The sequence below is a fragment of the Melozone crissalis genome, unplaced genomic scaffold, assembly GCF_028551555.1.
Source record: "Melozone crissalis strain CALT ecotype California unplaced genomic scaffold, PUWL_Pcris_2 ptg000012l_1, whole genome shotgun sequence".
NCBI lineage: Eukaryota > Metazoa > Chordata > Aves > Passeriformes > Passerellidae > Melozone > Melozone crissalis.
In genome coordinates, this window is record NW_026535790.1 from 12,170,014 (window position 1) to 12,187,750 (window position 17,737).

General features: G+C 54.0%; 1 protein-coding gene across 1 annotated transcript in view; it reads right to left on the bottom strand.

Annotated features, from left to right (window-relative positions):
- Positions 1 to 1,296, bottom strand: part of GRIFIN (galectin-related inter-fiber protein) — a 40,116-nt gene extending 38,820 nt beyond the window's left edge. The window contains exons 1-2 of the mRNA XM_054271178.1: positions 1,266 to 1,296; positions 79 to 563 (exon numbers count right to left, since the gene is read on the bottom strand). Of these exons, the coding sequence (XP_054127153.1) occupies positions 79 to 563; positions 1,266 to 1,296 (516 nt within the window). The remainder of the gene's footprint in view (positions 1 to 78; positions 564 to 1,265) is intronic.
- Positions 1,297 to 17,737: the final 16,441 nt, after the last annotated feature.

A 17,737-nucleotide genomic window follows, 5' to 3' on the forward strand; every position in this document is an offset into this window, starting at 1 on the left:
CAGAGCTTGTACGATTTTCTCTTTTTTTTAGGGTAAAAAAAAAAGAAGAAGAAGAGAAAGAAAATCAGAGCAGAATGCCGTTTTTGAGAACGCCCCCCGCCTCCGCGGCATCGCACGGATCTGCAGCTTCCGCCGCCCCCGCAGGAGCCCCGCGCTGCCCGGCTCCCCCGCACACACATGTGCGATGTGCGATGTGCGATGGGGGCTTCCCCCGGGCCCCCGGGCGGCGCTGGGAAAGGCCAAACCTGCCACGGTCCTTTCACAGCTCTGCAAGAGCATCCCCGCCCCGCTGGGGCATCCGCGCATCCCGCTCCGCGGTGACAGCCCCGGGCCGGGGGAAGCGCTCGGTCCCCGCTCCGCGGTGACAGCCCCGGGCCGGGGGAAGCGCTCGGTCCCCGCTCCGCGGTGACAGCCCCGGGCCGGGGGCAGCGCTCGGTCCCCGCTCCGCGGTGACAGCCCCGGGCCGGGGGAAGCGCTCGGTCCCCGCTCCGCGGTGACAGCCTCGGGCCGGGGGAAGCGCTCGGGGTCCCCGCTCCATCTTCCCTCGCTAGGAAGGATTCCCGCTAAATAAACAGCAGCTGCTGGTGAAGCGGATCTGAGGCTTTCTCCCGGTCTCTGACCGGAGCTGTGATTGCATCCAGGTGTGGGGAGCAGGAGCTCTGAGATGCTGAGCACTGAGATGCTGGTTTGGCACAGATTTGGCAGCGTTCACTTTGAACAGTGATGGGATGGCTCAGGGCTGACCCTCAGCGCTGAAAGACAAGACTCTTGGGGTGACAGTGACCGTGCTGCAAGTCCTGGGGCTGTCAGCAGTAGGGGAGGCAGTTTTGGGGATCTCACAAGGCTGGTCCCCAAACCCAATTCCCTCTCATTCACTCAGCTCTAAGATCCCTCTCCCCAAGACACATCCCCATCACCTCAGACTGTGCCAAAGCCCTCAGTCTTGGTGGAAACTTGGCTTGAGACACAGGAAACCAAACTCAGTTTCACTTCTGTTTGGTGTTTTTGTTTGGGTTTTTTTTCGGTTTGTTTTGTTTTTCTTTTAATGTTGAGCTGGATCTACAGATGTGAGATCAGCCCACGCTCAAGGGCCTTTGTGGTGATCCCTGGCTGGGCAATACCCGGGGGAGTCTCGGTGTTGCCCTGGGCTCACGGGCAGCCCCAGAGCCGCAGGGATACTGATTGAGATGAGGTGTGAAAGGCTCATGCAGCTCATCCTGCCATGGCAGCTCTGTGCTGTCCCATGGGCTCCCAGGAGGACCCACAAAGGCCGCGGGTGAAAGTGCGAAGTCGCATTGTCACTCACTGAGCTCAGGTGAGAGGGGTCAGAGAGGTCCGGGAGCCACATCCCATTGCTGCACCTGCTGCCATCTCCAAATAACTGATTTCTCAAATTGCCTGATTTCCAAACACCCACAAACTGCCCCATCAGGGCCTTTCTCACCCTGGGCTACAAACCAGAGCTGTTGTCACTGTGCAATGCCAGAGCTGTGGGGAGCAGACCCCAACAAAACCCCTCCCCAAGCCCACTGTTCTCCTGCCACTCAGGGAGCGCTGTCCCCTGCTCCCCGTGCCCTGGCAATGGCACGGCAGGCCCGGCCATGAATCACTGTCTGGCACGGACAGCATCCCCTCCATACCACACCTGCCACGCTTTGGTTCGCCCTTCCCCTGGACAAGTTTTTCCCCCTCCCTTTGAGAGTGGCTCTTTTCAGCTCGCCGTGGAAGGAGCCTGTTCTCCCGGTGATGGATTGCACCTGATTTCAATATCAATGAGGCTCTCTGCCCGCACAGCCCCGAGCAGCCTGTTTAGCCGAGGTTTGTTAACAGGATCACATCCCTCCTCCTCCTCCTCACATCCCTCCCTGATGCCTCCGGCTCTGCACCGAGGAGGCAGCGGCAGATCCACTCTTGGGGATGGATTTTGGTGATGCTGGTGATGGGGCTGTGATGTACCAGACACAGGGATGGCCTCGCAGTGGGGTTTGCCGAGGGCTGTTCAGTCCCAGAGAGATGGTTTAGCACGGGCTCTCCAGCGCTGAGCACGCCGCCCCAGGAGGCTGATGTTGCCATGGTGCCTCCTCTCCCTCTGCTGATTTCAAAAAAAATGAAAGAGAAGAAAAAAGATGATCCTTTCTTTTCTCCCGGGCTTTTATCTCCCCCTCTAAGGCTGTTGGTTTGAGTCTTATGTGGAAAGCATCCTTTGCTAAAGGAGCCAGAGGGAGCCATAAATTCAGGCGACCCCGAGCGATGCCTCTTGCCCCACACCCCATCCAGTGAGGGCCCTTTGTTCTTCCCACTGGCTGCAATTTATGGTGCTCAATCCAGGCAGTTCCCAAGAGAGCTGTCACCCTTGTCCCCAAACTGACAGGCCACAGAGAGGCACCGACTGTGTTTTGGCAGTGCAATACCTGCTCCAAAACATCAGCCAAACCCAGCCTGAAGGGATGCCCGCTGCTCTGCGCGCTGTATGTCCCACAGGGATCAGAGTCCTGATGACAGCCCCCTGCTAACCAGCTTTTCAAAGCTGTCCTGTGGTTTGGAGATCCTCAGCTCCATTCCCACCACATGGGCCAAAGTGGTGTCAGCGTCCCTGCAAGGTGCCAACATGGGAACAGGCCCCTGGCTGCCAGGCTGCAGCTCACTAGGAGCATCCCGGGGGCTTCTTCAGCAATAAAAATCACCTGCTTTAATATTTCTTACCTGAGAGAGCAGGAAAGGCAGAAATTCTACTGATATCGACCTCCCACGCTGAGAAAGTGAAGTGAAATCATCCCAGAGAAGCACGTCCTACCAAGCCATCCTGGCTGCCACATGTGGTCAGATCCGAGCCCAGATGAGAGGAGTGGAAAGTCCCATGGAAAAGGTGAAGGAATGGTGTGAATTACTCATCCAGCTCCGGCTGGCCCAAAAGGCAACCCCCCAGCTCTCCATGTGAGTGCAGGACACTGAGATCTGTGCCTGTATCTCTGGGGATCTCACAGAACTGCTGAGCCAGAGTCAGCATCTGTTCCCCCCTCTCCTCTCCCCTCCCCAGAGTTTAGTTAAGCTTCGTGTCATGGAGAAGAGGAAAAGGAAAACAGAGGGCGAGGGGAAGCAATGCAAACTGTAAAAACAGTGAAGGACTCCTCCAGTGCCCTGGGGAGCTCAGGAATGGGAATGAGGGTCTAAGTTTTCCAGTAGAAAAAATAAACTCTCCTGATGAACCAGGGAAGTGAGTTCCTCTGGATTAGGTCAAGACAATCTGAAATTTTGGGGCTGCCAAACAACTCATCCTTCTCTGCAGCCCCACAGCTTTGTCTCTTTGATACCTGGGCTTGTCTCCCACATCTGTAGCGGAGTTTTGGGCTCCTGTGCCTGTTCCTGCACTAATGCTTCTCCAGGGATCCAGGGGAAAGCCTGTGGTACTGCCAGTGTAGGCCATGTGGATTCTAATGCTGGGACAATGGCACAGCTGTCCTGCACCAGCCCTTACCAGGACCTGGCTGGATAAACCTGACCCCATAAAGACCCCATTGCCCTGCTTTTATTTATGAACTGGCATCTGCTGTCCCACACAGCACAGCGTGGTGGCACAGTGGATCACGTTCCCTCCAAGCCCTGTGGTGTCACCCCACAAGCCAAGGGCACAGCTTGGCTTCCCACCATGGTGCACATTCACCAGGGTCCCTGTGACAGCAGGTGAGGTGGCTTGACTTGGCTCTTGACAGAAACTGAGATGAATTTTCCTCTCTCCACACCTCACATGGCGACAGCAGCCATGAGGGCATGTGGATTTCATATTGGCCATCACTCCTTCTCTTGACTGACCAACTCAAGGCTTCACCCCTGGACTTCTCCACCAGGAAAGGTTCTTGCTGACTTTTTGTTGAGATTCACTTTCCAGACTGGGGCTGAGCAAGCAGCTGGGGACGTGCCAAAGCTGCTGCTGCTCCGGAGACCCGCTCCCCGCCGGGGGCTGCTGGCAGCCAGAGGAGCAGCTGCACACCAGGAATTGCATCACGGAGGTGGAGGGATGGATGGAGGGATGGATGGATGGATGTAGGTGGGGCTCGGTGGCGGGCGGTTCGTGCCTTGGGGCCGCTCCTGGCTGCGGTGTCTGACAGCTGCTGGCAGGTAAGGGCTGGCCGGCAGGATCAGCGCTGTCTGAAACAACGCAAACGCGCACCAGAAAAAGGCGCCCGGGGGCAGGGATGGGCAAACACGCTGGAGTCTTCTTGACAGCTGGATTTCCTGTGCCTGAGCCAGCTCCCTGACGCAGGTCTCTCCCCAGGGCCTGTGCAGCTCCTGGGGCTGCTGCTCCCCTGGGAGCTGGAGGAGCCCGGGGTGCAGCGAGGGGTCTGCAAACCTCCCACTGTACAGGCAGCTCTGGCCCCAGTGCTCCCTGATGGGGATGGGCTGCAGGGAGTAGCAGCTTTACCCTCAAGCAGAGATTGAGTGGGAGGGAAATACTCTGGTAAAACTTCTTCCAAGCCCAGCTCCCTGCAAAGGTTTCCCGGGGGCTCAGCTGGAGGCTGTCCAGGGATGCAGCCTTGCACGGGTGAGACGTGCAGCCGCCTCCTGCACCCACTCCACTGCCTCCTGCCAAGCCACAATCCACAGAACAGAGGTAACTGGGATCACACCAGCTCTATCTCCGTGGGTTTTCCAAGTGAACGCCTGGGAAGACTGAATAGTATTGATCTCTCCCCTTTCTTCTCTGGAAATTCCCTGTGTGTATGGGTTTTTCCATCCAGCCTGCACATCATCACAAGGAATCCAGTTTTGGTAGCTGCTGCCTTCCCATTCCATCTTGTAGGAAGCATGAGCACAGCTTGAATGATGCTGCCAAGTTGTACCACGTGCCCACCAGGCACTTTTGGCAAGTTCTGGAAGTGAGCGAAGCGTGGGGCTGACATGTGTGGAGCCATCCGTAATATTTTCCCGGGCAGCTCTGTGGCATGCAGGGCATCAGCACTGTGCTTAATTAAACTGCAGTCTCCCCAGCAACCGGGCAGCAATAGGAGGAATTATATATTTGCTTTTATTTATAGTGGCAGCCTTCATCCTGAGATTAAATGGGAACCAGCCCCTCTCCCCGCACACACAGCAGCTCCGGGGCAGCTTCTGCAGAGGGAGAGGGAAGAAAAGGCTACTTGTTTCTCAAGATGCCCTTTGCTATTCAAGTTCCTTCTACGTGGTTTTATTCAGCTGCATCTTACACCAGGCATCAAACAAGCCCCAGACTATTATGTGCTGGAAGCTTTCCCCATGGAGAAAGCTGCTTGGATCCGCCTTGTGTTTTCCAGTCCATCGCCCCAGTGAGACACACAGACAAGTTAAAACAGGCAGATTTCGACAGGGCCCAGAAAGAGGGTTGTGAAGGATCTGCCAGGCATGGAAGGGCTGCCTCCCCTTGCTCCCTGTCCTTCCCAGTGGAAAACAGGAAGGATCAGGAAGGCTGCTGCTTTCCCAGCTTCCAGCATGGGGGTTTTCTCCCACAGCAGCACCCACAAGGTGCCTGGCAAAGAGGAGGAAATTTGTCACAGTGGTGATGGGTGGGGAAGGGATGGGATCTACACATCAGGGCTCCCAGCAAGGGTGGGGATTTCACTGCTAATGTGAGCTGAAGGCTGGTTAGGCAAGGGCTGCTCACAGCTCTGCATCCCTGAGAGAGATCCCTCCCTCCCTGCTGGCCCCGAGGTACCCCCAGGGCTCGGGAATAGGGGCAGGGCTGGGGCACCTCTTTGCCCAGGGGGAAATTTTTCCCATATCTAGAGCTGGAGAGTATCCAGTGGCCAAGAGGATCCCCCAGGGTAGATTACTCATCTCAGTGATGAGCTTTTTTGGTTTTCTGGACTATGTGAGGCTCCAAGAATTTGCATCCAAGCCTGGCAATATTTATTCATTAAATTACCCAAAAAAGGGAGCTTGAGGAAACAAGAGGTTTAGGTGAGGGGTTGGACTAAGCATGGAGGAAAAAGGAGAAGGGGCAGTGAAGGAAAAAAGGGAACAGAAAAGGGGAACTTTGTGGGGTGAAAAGGCCTATTTTAAGGTTCTTTGGGGAAGAGGATCTTCACCTTTATCCAGACCAACCAATTACACAGTTTTGAAAATTTCTGCTTGCAGAAGCTTGGCTCAGGAGCTGAGCTGCCTCTGGTGAACAGGACTGAGTTCACTAAAATATGTGCCCTTTTGTGGGGAACCAACAATGTGCAAATCCAGGACAAATGCAAATGCAGGGCTTCAGCCAAAACAAGGGAGAGAGATCATTTGGGAGATGTCGAAACATCTTGTTTCAACGTGGTTTTTTTTCAGAACAAAGTGTGCTTTTTTAAATCTTCTTTATTTCAAAACAGGTTTTCCTATTTGAACAGCGCTGCAAGACAAAAGGAGAAGAAAGGTTAAAAAGGTGCAAAGGGAAGGAAACATTGTGGATTTGGTTGGAGGCATGTTCCAGGCTGGGCTGAAACAACATTTTTTGGTATCTTGCCGACTTTTTTCCACTTGGTACTCCTTTGGCACAGATAACAAGAGAAGAAACCCTACCCTTGCCAACCAGAGATGGAGTGATACCCCAAAACACCCCTCTGCTGCTTGAAATAACCCAGTTTCTCCTGTTCTCCACCAAAATTTCGGAACTGCGGGAGCAGCATCGCTCATTCTCCCTGCCTACCGAGGAAACACATGGGGAGAAGAGCAAATCCTGCCCGGGGTCAGAAGTCCCCCCGCGTCCCCGAGGGGAGCCAGCTGCTCCATGCCAACGGTCCGGCCCCTTCCCGCAGCCCCGGCCCCGCTTTCCCACCGCACGGGGAAGAATTCGTCCCTTTGTTGAGCTGAATGCGGGCCATGTGCTGGGCCGACGCTGCCGGTGAGCCCACCCCGAGCTGCGCTTTCAGGCCGAGATTAGCGCAGCTATCAGGACACATTTAGATATGGACGATTTCCTCCGCCGTCGCCGGCCAGGGGGGGACGGAGTGTGGGAAAGCTCGGGACCCTTCCCTCGCCCATCGCGGCCCCATCCCAGGGCCGGTTGTTAATCGGATTCCCACCGAGCTCCAGCAGCGGCGTGTGACCCTGCCGGAGGTGCGGAGGAGCCCTGTGGGAACCAGGGCGAGGAAGGCTCCGCTCCAAAGGAGGAGATTTTTCAGGGTTCAATAGCCAAGGGCTTTTCCAGCGGGCCGCTGTGCCTTGCGAGCGCGCATCCCACCTGTGATTTCCCCCACCAGTGTTAACCCTTGGCGGCCTGGGTGGCTGGAAATTAATTTAGAGGGGCAGAAAACATGTGGGGAAGGGAGGGGAGAGGGAGATGCTTCACCTCAATGGAAGTGGCATCACCCTGTGCCTGTTAATATCTTGAAGCCCTCCTTTTCCAGGGAGGAGAGCTGGATCCTGTCTGCACCTGCTAAGCAGCGTGCAGGTGATCTGAGATCTGTGATCTGAGATCTGTGATACTGTGATACTGTGATACTGTGATCTGTGATACTGTGATCCTCACAGCCCTGATCTTGCCAGCTCTGCCCAAAACCGGGGTCCTGCCTGGGAACACCCTGCCAGGTGGGGCTGATGTCTCCTGTCTGTTTCTGGAGGCAATATGGGCAATACAGAGGTTATGTGGTTTCTTCCCAGTTAGCAGCATGGCAGGGACTACCGGGTAGGACTTCTGGCTCCCTCCCTCCCCTAAAACCACGGTGTTTGGGGAAAATGAATGTCATATGGATGGAATTGACAGCAACACCGTGCAGGAAGGGCTTCAGCTGTGGCAGGAGGGCAAACCCAGGCCTGGGCCAGGCACCCAGGACTCTGTGGGACCCCCTCCCAGCAGTGGCAGAGAGATGGGCTGCAACAGGGCCACAGCTTCAGCCCTGTGTGCTGACACATCCCTCCTGTCCCCCCACCCAAGCCGAAACACCTGGAGCAAACATGGGCTGCCAATACCCCAGGTACGGGAACCATCAGGATTTATCAGGATGGAAGCCTTGAGACAGGCTTTGGGGGATGGGGCTGGGATGGCTCGTGGGAATCGGCTGCAGCGGAGAGCAAATCCCAGCGGGGGCACTTCCAAAGCGAGTGCCAATCCTGCCACCTCCTCCTCCTCCTCCTCCTCCCATCCCCGCAGCCGCGGCCGTGCTGCCTGCGGACCCCCGCCGGGAGCGGCTCTCCCTGGCCGGCTTCCCAAGGCAGGGAGGAAGGACGGCAAACTTCACACCAGCGTGTCAGGCAGGCTCCCAGGACACCTCCGCAGCATCCTGCCCCGCCACCCCCGTGCCTTGTCACCCACCTCCCGCTCCTCCCTCAGATGTCACCATAAAGGCATCAGCGGCAGTAAAGAGGTTAATGCGGGTGGGAGGAGGAGGCGGGGGAGAGGGAAGCGGTTCCCATGAACCGGGTCCAAGGCTTATACAGCCTCCTCAGCAGAGCAGAGCATCTGGCCCTGGGGTTCATTTGCCCCGGAGCAGATGGTGCTGTCCTCCATCCGTGCGGGCGATGGGCGCGGGCTGACGCCGAGCCCCAAAGAGCCTTTTGTCACTTGGGCATTTCACAGGAGATGAGGCTGAGCGGGATGGGGGGAGGGAGAGAAAGAGGTGCCTGGGAGAGTTCTGAACCTCTCAGTCTGAACAGGCTCTTAGAGGTGTTTTTTCCTAGTGTAAAAATCCTCCAGAACTCAGTGCTCAGCCCTGAACACAGACCTCTTATCTTTAGCTGTGCCCAGCTCCAGCTCACTTCTATCCAGAGTGGCTCTGGGACCTCCTGGCTCTCACTCTGTTGAGGGCATGGCCAGCAGTGTGGGGAGGAGAGCCTGGCTATGGTCAGCCTGCCTGGGCACGTTGTCTGGCTGGAAGGAGGTTTGGCATGTTCAAAGCCACATGTCCAGCTCTGCCTGCCCTGTCACACTGCCCAAGGAGGCTCAGCTGAGAAAGGCTGGCAGCTCCTGCTGGGAGAGGCCTTGGGGAGAAAAGTCACATCTTCTGTCACCCCCTCAGGGCCGTGATGCTGGTCTCCCAAAGCTTGAGCATGCCCTGAGGCAGGAGTTTGGGGATGCCCTGCCCACAGCAGAGTTAGAGCCCCCAAACCAAACCAGCTGCTGCATTCATTGTCTATGCTGCTGAGCAAGGTGTTTGCTGGAGAACACCCTTGCCAAGGATGCTGCAGGAAAGATTTATGGCATGGTGGTTTAAGGATGAAATCAGAGCTGAACTTAGCATGTTCCTGGTTTCCTAAGAGGAATCTCCCTCCAGTCCATGCCTGGGGCTGCTGGACAAGGCTGGAGCAAGGTGGTGGAGCAGGACCTCAGCATTATGTTTTATGTACCAAGTGTGAATCATGCCTCTGGTTTGCTTCCTTTCATGTGTGACATCTCTCTGTGGTGTCTGCAGGGAACTCAGGCCTCCACATCCATCCACACTGGAGAACAACCTCCTTGCTTATCCTCCTCTGAAGAGAGAGTTGAGTTCCTGATTTATCCATATCTGGGCTTACAATCTCTAACAAAACAGCTCTGGGCCGTGTCCTCACAGCTGTGACATGATTCTTGTTACCAGATACTTAAGCAAACCCTCCCCTCTTTGCTGTCCAAGGACTACAGCACTTTCTCATCACTTCCCTTTGTGCTGGAATAGGACTTCTGAGAAAACCCCTTCCAAATTTCTGTTCCAGGTCTGAGGACCTGCAATCCTTCTCTTGGATCTTTCCCCATGCTGAGATGACTTCATACTGTGGCACTGTTTCTTTTGTCTTCTCAGCAGCCTTTGAAAACCATAACCCATGGTCAGTGATGCTGGATGTTATGCAATGTTTTTTTAAAATATCCCTGGGGGCTTTGGGTCCTCCTCTGTTCAGGAGGAGGAGTGGGAATATCAGCTGTTCTGGCTCCTCCAGGCTTTCTCCTGAGCCTGGCCCAGAGACCCACCTGTGCTGCTGCTCCTCTGGGTGTATGGAGGCGGAAGAAAAGCTGAGCTCAACAGGGACACCAGCTGAACCTCCATCATCCCTGCTCTCCTGTGGAAACTGGATCTTCCACTGGCCCTTTGCCAAGGATAAACAGAACTGATTAAATCTCTGACTTTGCCCACACTCTCCTCAGCCCTCTGGGTCTCTGAGCTTCCAGGACAGCTGTAAGTTATTCCAGGGGAGTTTATATCCTCCCATCCTGCTGGGTTTTCCTACCTTGGCTCCACTAAGTCCCAAAGGGAGGACAACACTAGCACAGACCTTCCTCTGCAAGCCTGTTTACTAAAGGATGGGAGTAACTTTCCAGATGTGCTGGAGGGAAGTTTCTTTATCCAAAGACCTGCCCATGGTGTGTTTGTCTCCCTGCTAAGGCATCTTTTCCTCGTGTGGAGGATGCTGGGCAGGCAGCCCGACGTGCATGAGCCTGGACCTGCTCCCAGACACCTCTGCAGGGCTGTGTCCGATGGCTGCACGCTCCTGCACGCGGCACAGCCTCAGCAACTGCGGGCAGCTGTCCCCACACAGCGCTGGGGACATCAGTGCCACCTCCCCAGCCGCTTCATGGGCATTTACACCCATCTAAGGACATCCCTCCCCATCCAAGGACACGGCAGCAGGTCAGCAATGGTCGTGACTTCCCACCCAACTCAATGTGCTCAGCCACTTGGAGGCTGCCTCATGGCCTGGCAGGGGATTGCTCTTCCCAGAAGAGGTAGCCAGGAGCCAGCTTGGTTTAGGAACAGAGAATAATAAAGGGAAACACAATGAGCTGAAGTGCAATAGGAAGCGAGCGGCCAAATGCGAAAGGCAACGGGAAAGCCGATGGCAAACAGCTGTGGGGCAGATGCTGAGCAGAACCGAAAGCCTCTGCTCTGTGGGCAGACCAAGATGAACCAGCAGATGCAGCCTGGGATGAGTAAATTGGTTTATCACTGTGGGAGAAGGTCATTTGTCACCTTAGGCAAAACCAGCGTGTCACAAATGGGAAACTGCGAATTCTCTGTGACATTGCAGAGAAACCACAGACCAGGCTGAGGAGAGCAGCCAGGACACTGGAGGAGCAGGATTGGGCAGGAAGAGAAAGGTCTTGACCCAACTACGTCCCATGTTTAGGTTTAAGCAAGTAAACAGTCACATTCATGTTCAAGTGCTTTAATGCTTTATTGGGCCAGGATTTTAAAAGTGTTGAAAAGTCTGTGTGAATCCAGAGCAGAGGCTCGGCTGAGAAAGAGGGAGGAACCAATCAGTCAGCACGAGAAGACTGGAGATAAGGGATCAGTCAGGGACTGGTTTATATCAGTCAGGCTTCTCTGGGGTTATGCAGATCCTCAGTATGAGGAGCCAGAAGTGGCTCTGCATGGACTAAAAGCAGTCAGTATCTGTGCTAAATCAGGCGTTTTAATGGCTTGGGGAGGGGAGAGTGCTGATTTCTTTGAAGAGAAAAGACACTGCACTCTCCTTGGGCTTGTCAGAGCTCTAGATGTCCCATCCCAGGACAGACAGGGTCATGCAGCAGCCAGGCTCTGTCTGTGTTGGATAGGGCTGGATATTCTCAGATGGGACACCCAGCAGTCCGAGCTTGTGCTGCAGCAGAGGCTGAGGACCAATATTCCTTCCTGTGTCTTTAGGAAGAATTTAGCATTTCTGAAAGTCTCTAAGAGCAGAAGAGGAGATGGGATCTCCTACTTTTGGGGGGCTGTAGGTGCTTTGCACCCAGAACCAGCTTTTCCAGGGTGACAGAGGGTGGGTGGGTGGGAATGGAGACAATCCTGGGCTTTCCTCTACATTTTTCCACATGTCACTGAGTTTTTGAGGTTTTTGCTACTCCTCCAGCACAGAGCAAGTGATGTCACCCTTATGTTGCCTTCTCCTTGCACATTTATGGCACCAACCCAGCTTTGTACCTGTCTGTGTATGTGTGTGTTTCCCCCTCTCCATGGGCTCAGAGATGCTTACCAAGGACACAGGGCTTCCATCCATCCATGCATCCATCCCTGCTATTTTGTGGACACCCGAGCTCAGAGGAGAAAGCCCCGGGCAGCAGCTGTCGGCCCAGCCTCCTGATCAGAGCTCAGGGTCCCACTGGAGCAGGTTGGGAGCGCCCTCGGGCATTGTCCCCGCTCCAGTGCCGTGCGGGTTCCCACAGCTGCTCCACAATGGAGGCACAACAGGCTCCTCTGGGGACAAAACCTAATCTGAGAGATACCAGGGCTGAGAAAGCTCTTCCTAAAAGGATGCAGTGAAAAGCTCCTGGATGCCCTGTGTCCAGGGACACCCGATATGCCCGCCTGCGGTGTGATTACCTGCAGGCAGGCTTTGTGTGCTCTGGCTCCCCTGAATGTCACACTTGTTCCCAAATACCAGCAGGGAACAATGTGGGGGCAATGCAAGGAAAAGCCTCCTCTGTCCCTCCCGGTCTGAGAGTAAATATCAGATGCCAGCGGTGAACAGGAGGGAGGGGAATGGTGAGAGCAGAGACAAAAAGCAAAAAGCCGGGGGTTGAGCAGTGCCTCGGTGAAACTGGGTCATGGCTATAGGGTGACAGCAGAAAAGGGTCCCTGTTCTCAGCGAGGATGAGCAGATGCCTCTGCCCCCTGGCTTCTTGTTGAGCAGACAGGGCTGGAGGGAGCTGAGGAGAAGGGGAGACATAGAGCCATCCATGCCTGTCCCTCCAGCTACCCTGCAGGGTATTCCACATCGTGTGAGGTTCTTGGATAATCCCATATGAACTTTCCTGGGCTCAGAGAGGGCAGCCATGGTGAGATCCAGCAGAGATTGGAGGGCAGTGAGTGCTGGTGGAGTTGGCTTCACTCTGCCACACTCAGACCCTCCTCATGCTGCTGCCACCATGGCAGGAGACGCCACCTTCATGGGGACAAAGGAGCTCCCTAGGGTCTCCTTCAGGATCTCACAAGTCTGCCCAGCTTCCAGACCCTTCACACTGCACATGGATCTCGTAGCCTCTTCCCCACAGACTGCCCAGACATGAGCTGGAAACAATCTGATTTTCCATCCTTATCTTCCCTTCCTGCTGCTGATGAAGTCAAGTCCTCTTCAGCCCCCTCTTTCCTGTAGGCCACACATGGATTCTTCCTCTCTCAGTGAGTCCCTTTGTCCTGTGGAGGGGATGTGTGTCCAGCTGAGTGTGCTGCTGGGCCAGCAGCCTGGTCACTGGCTGTCCCGTGTCCTGTCCCAGATGGGGAGATGGTCGTCCCAGCATTCCCATGGTCCCTGGAGCTTGGGCAGCACAGGCAGGAGCTGTGCTTTATCAAAGACTTGCTGGAAAGGCAAACAAACACTGTCATGGATGCAGTCACTATTCACTGTGTGTCCTCTTGGAGCAACCACAGGACATCCCCATTCTCTTCCCTGCCTGAGGCTGGAAGGGAAAATCAGCTAAAAAAGCCTGTTTATGTCAGCATGGCTGTCCTTGACCCCAGCAGCCAAGGGACACTGACCCCAGCAGCAGGTCCAGCCAGGGAAATGGGGCAGGAAAAGATGTTTTTCTAGGAATTCAAGCTCTGACCCAAACTCGTTGATGTTAGGGGCAGTTTTTATCAGGCTTTGGTGCAAACTTTTAACAAATCACTGGGGACATGGGAGGAGGCAGAGCAGCAGGAACAGAGACAGATGAGCCACAGAAACAAATCTGTCCAAGCACAAGGGACTGTAATGATCCAATATCCTTCATTCTGTAGGTAACTGAAAAAAGCAGATATATTTCAATGAAATTGGAGACGTGACTCAATAGTGTGTAGGATTCTAATGGGAGATCCCTTGTAAGGTCCTGGGAGCAAGGCTGGGAACATTCCAGTGTGTCTCCTTGGAGCAGTGGATTGATAGGAGGGAGCATAATGACAAGTCCTCTGGTTTGAGCAGTGACCCACTGAATACAGCAGGGACAACTGCTGAAACCACATTTTGGGGGGACACAGGGGTTCATGCCTTGCAGGAGTTGATGGAAGACTTCCTGCAAGGAGAAGACAACCCAAGGGGCAGCCCCACATGGCCACACAGTGAGTGTGACCTTACCTCACAAGATAACAAGATTTATTCTGCTCCTTTTGATAGGACTTCGATTAAGGCTTCCATGCAAGGGCACTGGGCATTCAAAGGGCTGAGGGGACAACACAGAGCAATGAAAGTCAGCATTTTCTTGGCTTCAGCCAGAGATTTATGGATGCTGTTTGTCTTAGAGCAAGATTGTTGTGAACATCCAACTGCTTGTGACCGGAGCAGCAAGGCAGAATCCATCAAAACCGCCGAGCTGAGCTGAACTCAAAACAAGCCCCGAGACCCCTGGCATGTGAGGAACCCAAACAGACCGTGCTGCCAGTGCTCACAGGGCCCAGGGTCAGCTGGCAGCGCTCCCAGCGCCGGGCCTCGCGCTCCGGGCGCGATGAGCTCACCACGCGCTCGGCCTGCACACCAAACCCCGCCTGGGAGGGCAGCCTGGGTGTCCCACGCTCACCCTGACAGCCAGACAGGCCCAGCTTTGTGCTCATTCAGGAAAAATGGCCGGGCTGAGTGGATGCAGCAGCTCGTTCCTGGTGATTTTTGGGTGGCATCTCGGGCAGCTCGGTGAGGCTTTGCCAATGGAGCAGCATCAATGTGGAAGGGGTCCCTTGGGAATAAAGCTCAGCTGCAGGTGCTGTGAGGTGATTTGTAGCTAAGGAGCCTTTGATGGGTTGAACTGACCAGCACTGAGCAGTTTTAACCCAATATCAGGCGAGCAATCCCTTGTCACCTGTGTATCCAAGGCAGGAGGATCAGCAGCGCCTCGTGTGCTACATGGGCTCGCTGCCTCTGGGAACACTTCCCACTCTATTTTTTACTGTGCTGACCTCGTGGCTCCTATCAGCCTGCCTTTTCCAGCTTCCTCTCCCTGATAGCTGGCTTTTGCTCCATATTTCCTCACGTGTTGAGCAATCACCTCAAGCCGCTCTCCACATTTCTAGGATTCTTGTTTATCCCCTGCATGGCGCAGGGCTCTGACGAGGCCCCGCTTTCCTGTCCTGCCTGCCCAGTTCCTCTGTTTACCTACAGCACAAACTGGATTTGTTTGCTTTTTTTAAATGCAAAACAACAACTCAGGACTAGGAGGGATGTTTTCTTCTCTCCTTCCTACTCATTTCTCCATGGTCCCAGCCATCTTCTCCAGGTTTTACCACCTGCCAATGGCTTTTCTTCTCCCCTCCCTATAAGCAATGTATAAAATTTCTACTGCAAACAGTCTTGGGGGGCCTGGAGACTCCCAAAATCTCTAACTTGTCCCATACTGGCCACTATTGTTTTCAGGGAAGTAAAGACTTGGATCCCAATGGGACACAGAGGGGAAATGAAAATTGCTTTGCCACCCCCACCTCCCTGCACTCCCCCAGTGACCCCTCTCCCCTGCATGATCCCACACTCTTCCCTCACAAAGCAAACTCTTCCTGGATTATAATTTAATATCTGCAAAGCCTCATGTTTGAAAGAAAAACAAATGTGAGACCAGCTCATGTGAAAAACAGAGAGATGGCCTCTGTTGCTCCTGAGAGCCGGTGTAGGAGCCACACGAAGGGGTCAGGGTGGGCAGAGCTGATAGACAGGCCCTGTGTCAGACCAGGGACTGGGATATCAGGAGCTTAAACTGAAAAGGGATGGTCACACAGTGCAAGGAGAGAGGATGATGGCAACAATCTTGGGAGCTCAGCTTTCTCTGCCCACACATTTCTGATTCAGGATTTTCTTCTTTCTCTTTCTATTTTTTCTTTTCTTTTTCATTTCTTTTCTTTCCTTTCTATCTCTTTTCTCTATCTTTTATTTCTCTTTCTATCCCTGAGCTTTTATACAAACTCCTGGTAAAAGCAGTGAGGTGGCACTGTGGGGTCAGAGCACCAGCAGGAGCATGGTCCTGCCTCCTCAAGAAAACCCTCTCTGCAGCATCAACCCACCCTGCAGAGGCTGGGATCGAGCTGGAAACAAAGTCTTGCTGTTCCCTGAGCTCTTCTCTTTTGCATTTGACCCAGTTTGGGGGAATGACAGCTTGTCTGTGCACAGCCCTCACCGAGGGCAGCTCCAGCCCTGGCTGGCCCTGGCTCAGAGGAGCCCCTGTACAGCCCTGGTGTGTTTTTCTGTTTTGCAGAGGGATGGGGTTGTTACGAAAGGGAAGCAAGGTGAGAGATAACGATAGAATATGGTTTCCTCTTCCCTCTCAGCTGCCAGCTTGCCTCCAGCCCAGGTCAGTAGTGGAGGACATTGCTGCTGCTGGGTGCCTGTCCTGGTATGTGCAAACCTCGCCTGGCTGCTGGCCCACTTCCTATGGGGCAGGTGGCTGTGTCCCCTCTGTGGGCTTGGCACGCTCCCTGAGCCCTGTTCCAGAGGAGCAGCCAACAGCCAGCTCGTTCCAGGATAACAGCCATGTCATTCTGAGTGTAAAAAACAGGATAACAGCTTCATGATGTCCTTTGTCCACCTGAGCAGGCAACCCACACCTAGGATGCTATTCCGAGGTGGAGAGTGCATTTAAATAATAATAAACCCAAAGAAATCCTCTTGACCACCTCCTTGGATGTGGTCCTTCGTGGTCAGGGAATGGGGCATGAGGGGGAGCTTTGGGACAAGGGACAGAGCTGTTCCGCAACAACAGGAGGAGCAGTCGAGGACGTGTAGTTCCTTCCAAGAGTACAAAACTTGTTGCCTCCACCCTTCCTGATGTACAACTTTATGAGCCATGGGGAACAGGAATAAGGAGTTTCCTCATTTTTTGCTCCCAGATTTTGATGATGATCACTGACCTAAGCTTTTTCCCAGTGGTATGCAGAAGTACTGCTCAGTTCTCCTCCACATCTTGGCTTCCCAGCCTGCAGATCTCTTGCCTGCTGCTTGCCTCCTCTTGTTACAGCAGGGTAACATGTGGCACAGGCTGGACCTCACAAACTGGGACAGCTGCTCCCAGAGCACTGATTGCAGAGCTAAAATGGGTTATTTTCTTCCCTTCCAGATAGGAAAATTAATTTCTCATATTTTGGCTCCTTACCCTTTTTTATGTATTTAAAACCAGCTCTGAAGAAAGGCTCTTGGCCTCTTCAGGTGCTGTGAACATCTTTCCAGCTCCCTTGGCTGGGGACCTCCTCACTGTGCTCTGTGTATGGGACAGGCACAAGGGACTGGGGCAGGGACACTGGCTTGTACTGGCCAGCATGTCCTAGCGTCACCTGGGCTCCCCAGACCCCCTGCTCATACAAATGTGGCAAAAACTTCCAAGGAACTGCTCAAAACCTCAGGAGTGACCAGCACGGGGTATCTCAGTGTGATATTCCAGCACAAGGATGGAGCTGGAAATGTGCATGGGGTGGGGGCTAGTCCCAGGCTGAATTATCATCTGGGGGTTTCTCTGTGACTGGCTGATCTGAGGAGAAATGTTCCCAATTCTCTTGTTGCCACATGTATTTGTTCTGTCTTGTCTGTGTTCTAGGGTTTTAAATATTCCCTTCCCAAAGGGATCATCTGTTCTTGGTTAGCTACCATGAGGCCACCCCACGGTGCTGGTGCATTTCAATGGCTAGAAGGACTTGTCATAAAAGTCTCTAAGCTCCCCAAAGGCTTTTAAAAACCACATTTTTAATGAAGTTTAAGAACTGGATCTGAATGCTTCTGAACAACGTGATCCTGGAGCAGCTGGGCTGAAACCTATTCCTGTTGGAAAACCATTGCTGTGTGTGCCAATATTGCAAGAGCAAATATTGGCTTACAACCATTGCATCTGCATCTATGAAGAATTTCACTCTCTTGTTCGAGTATCAGTCTTTTTCACCTGCAGCCT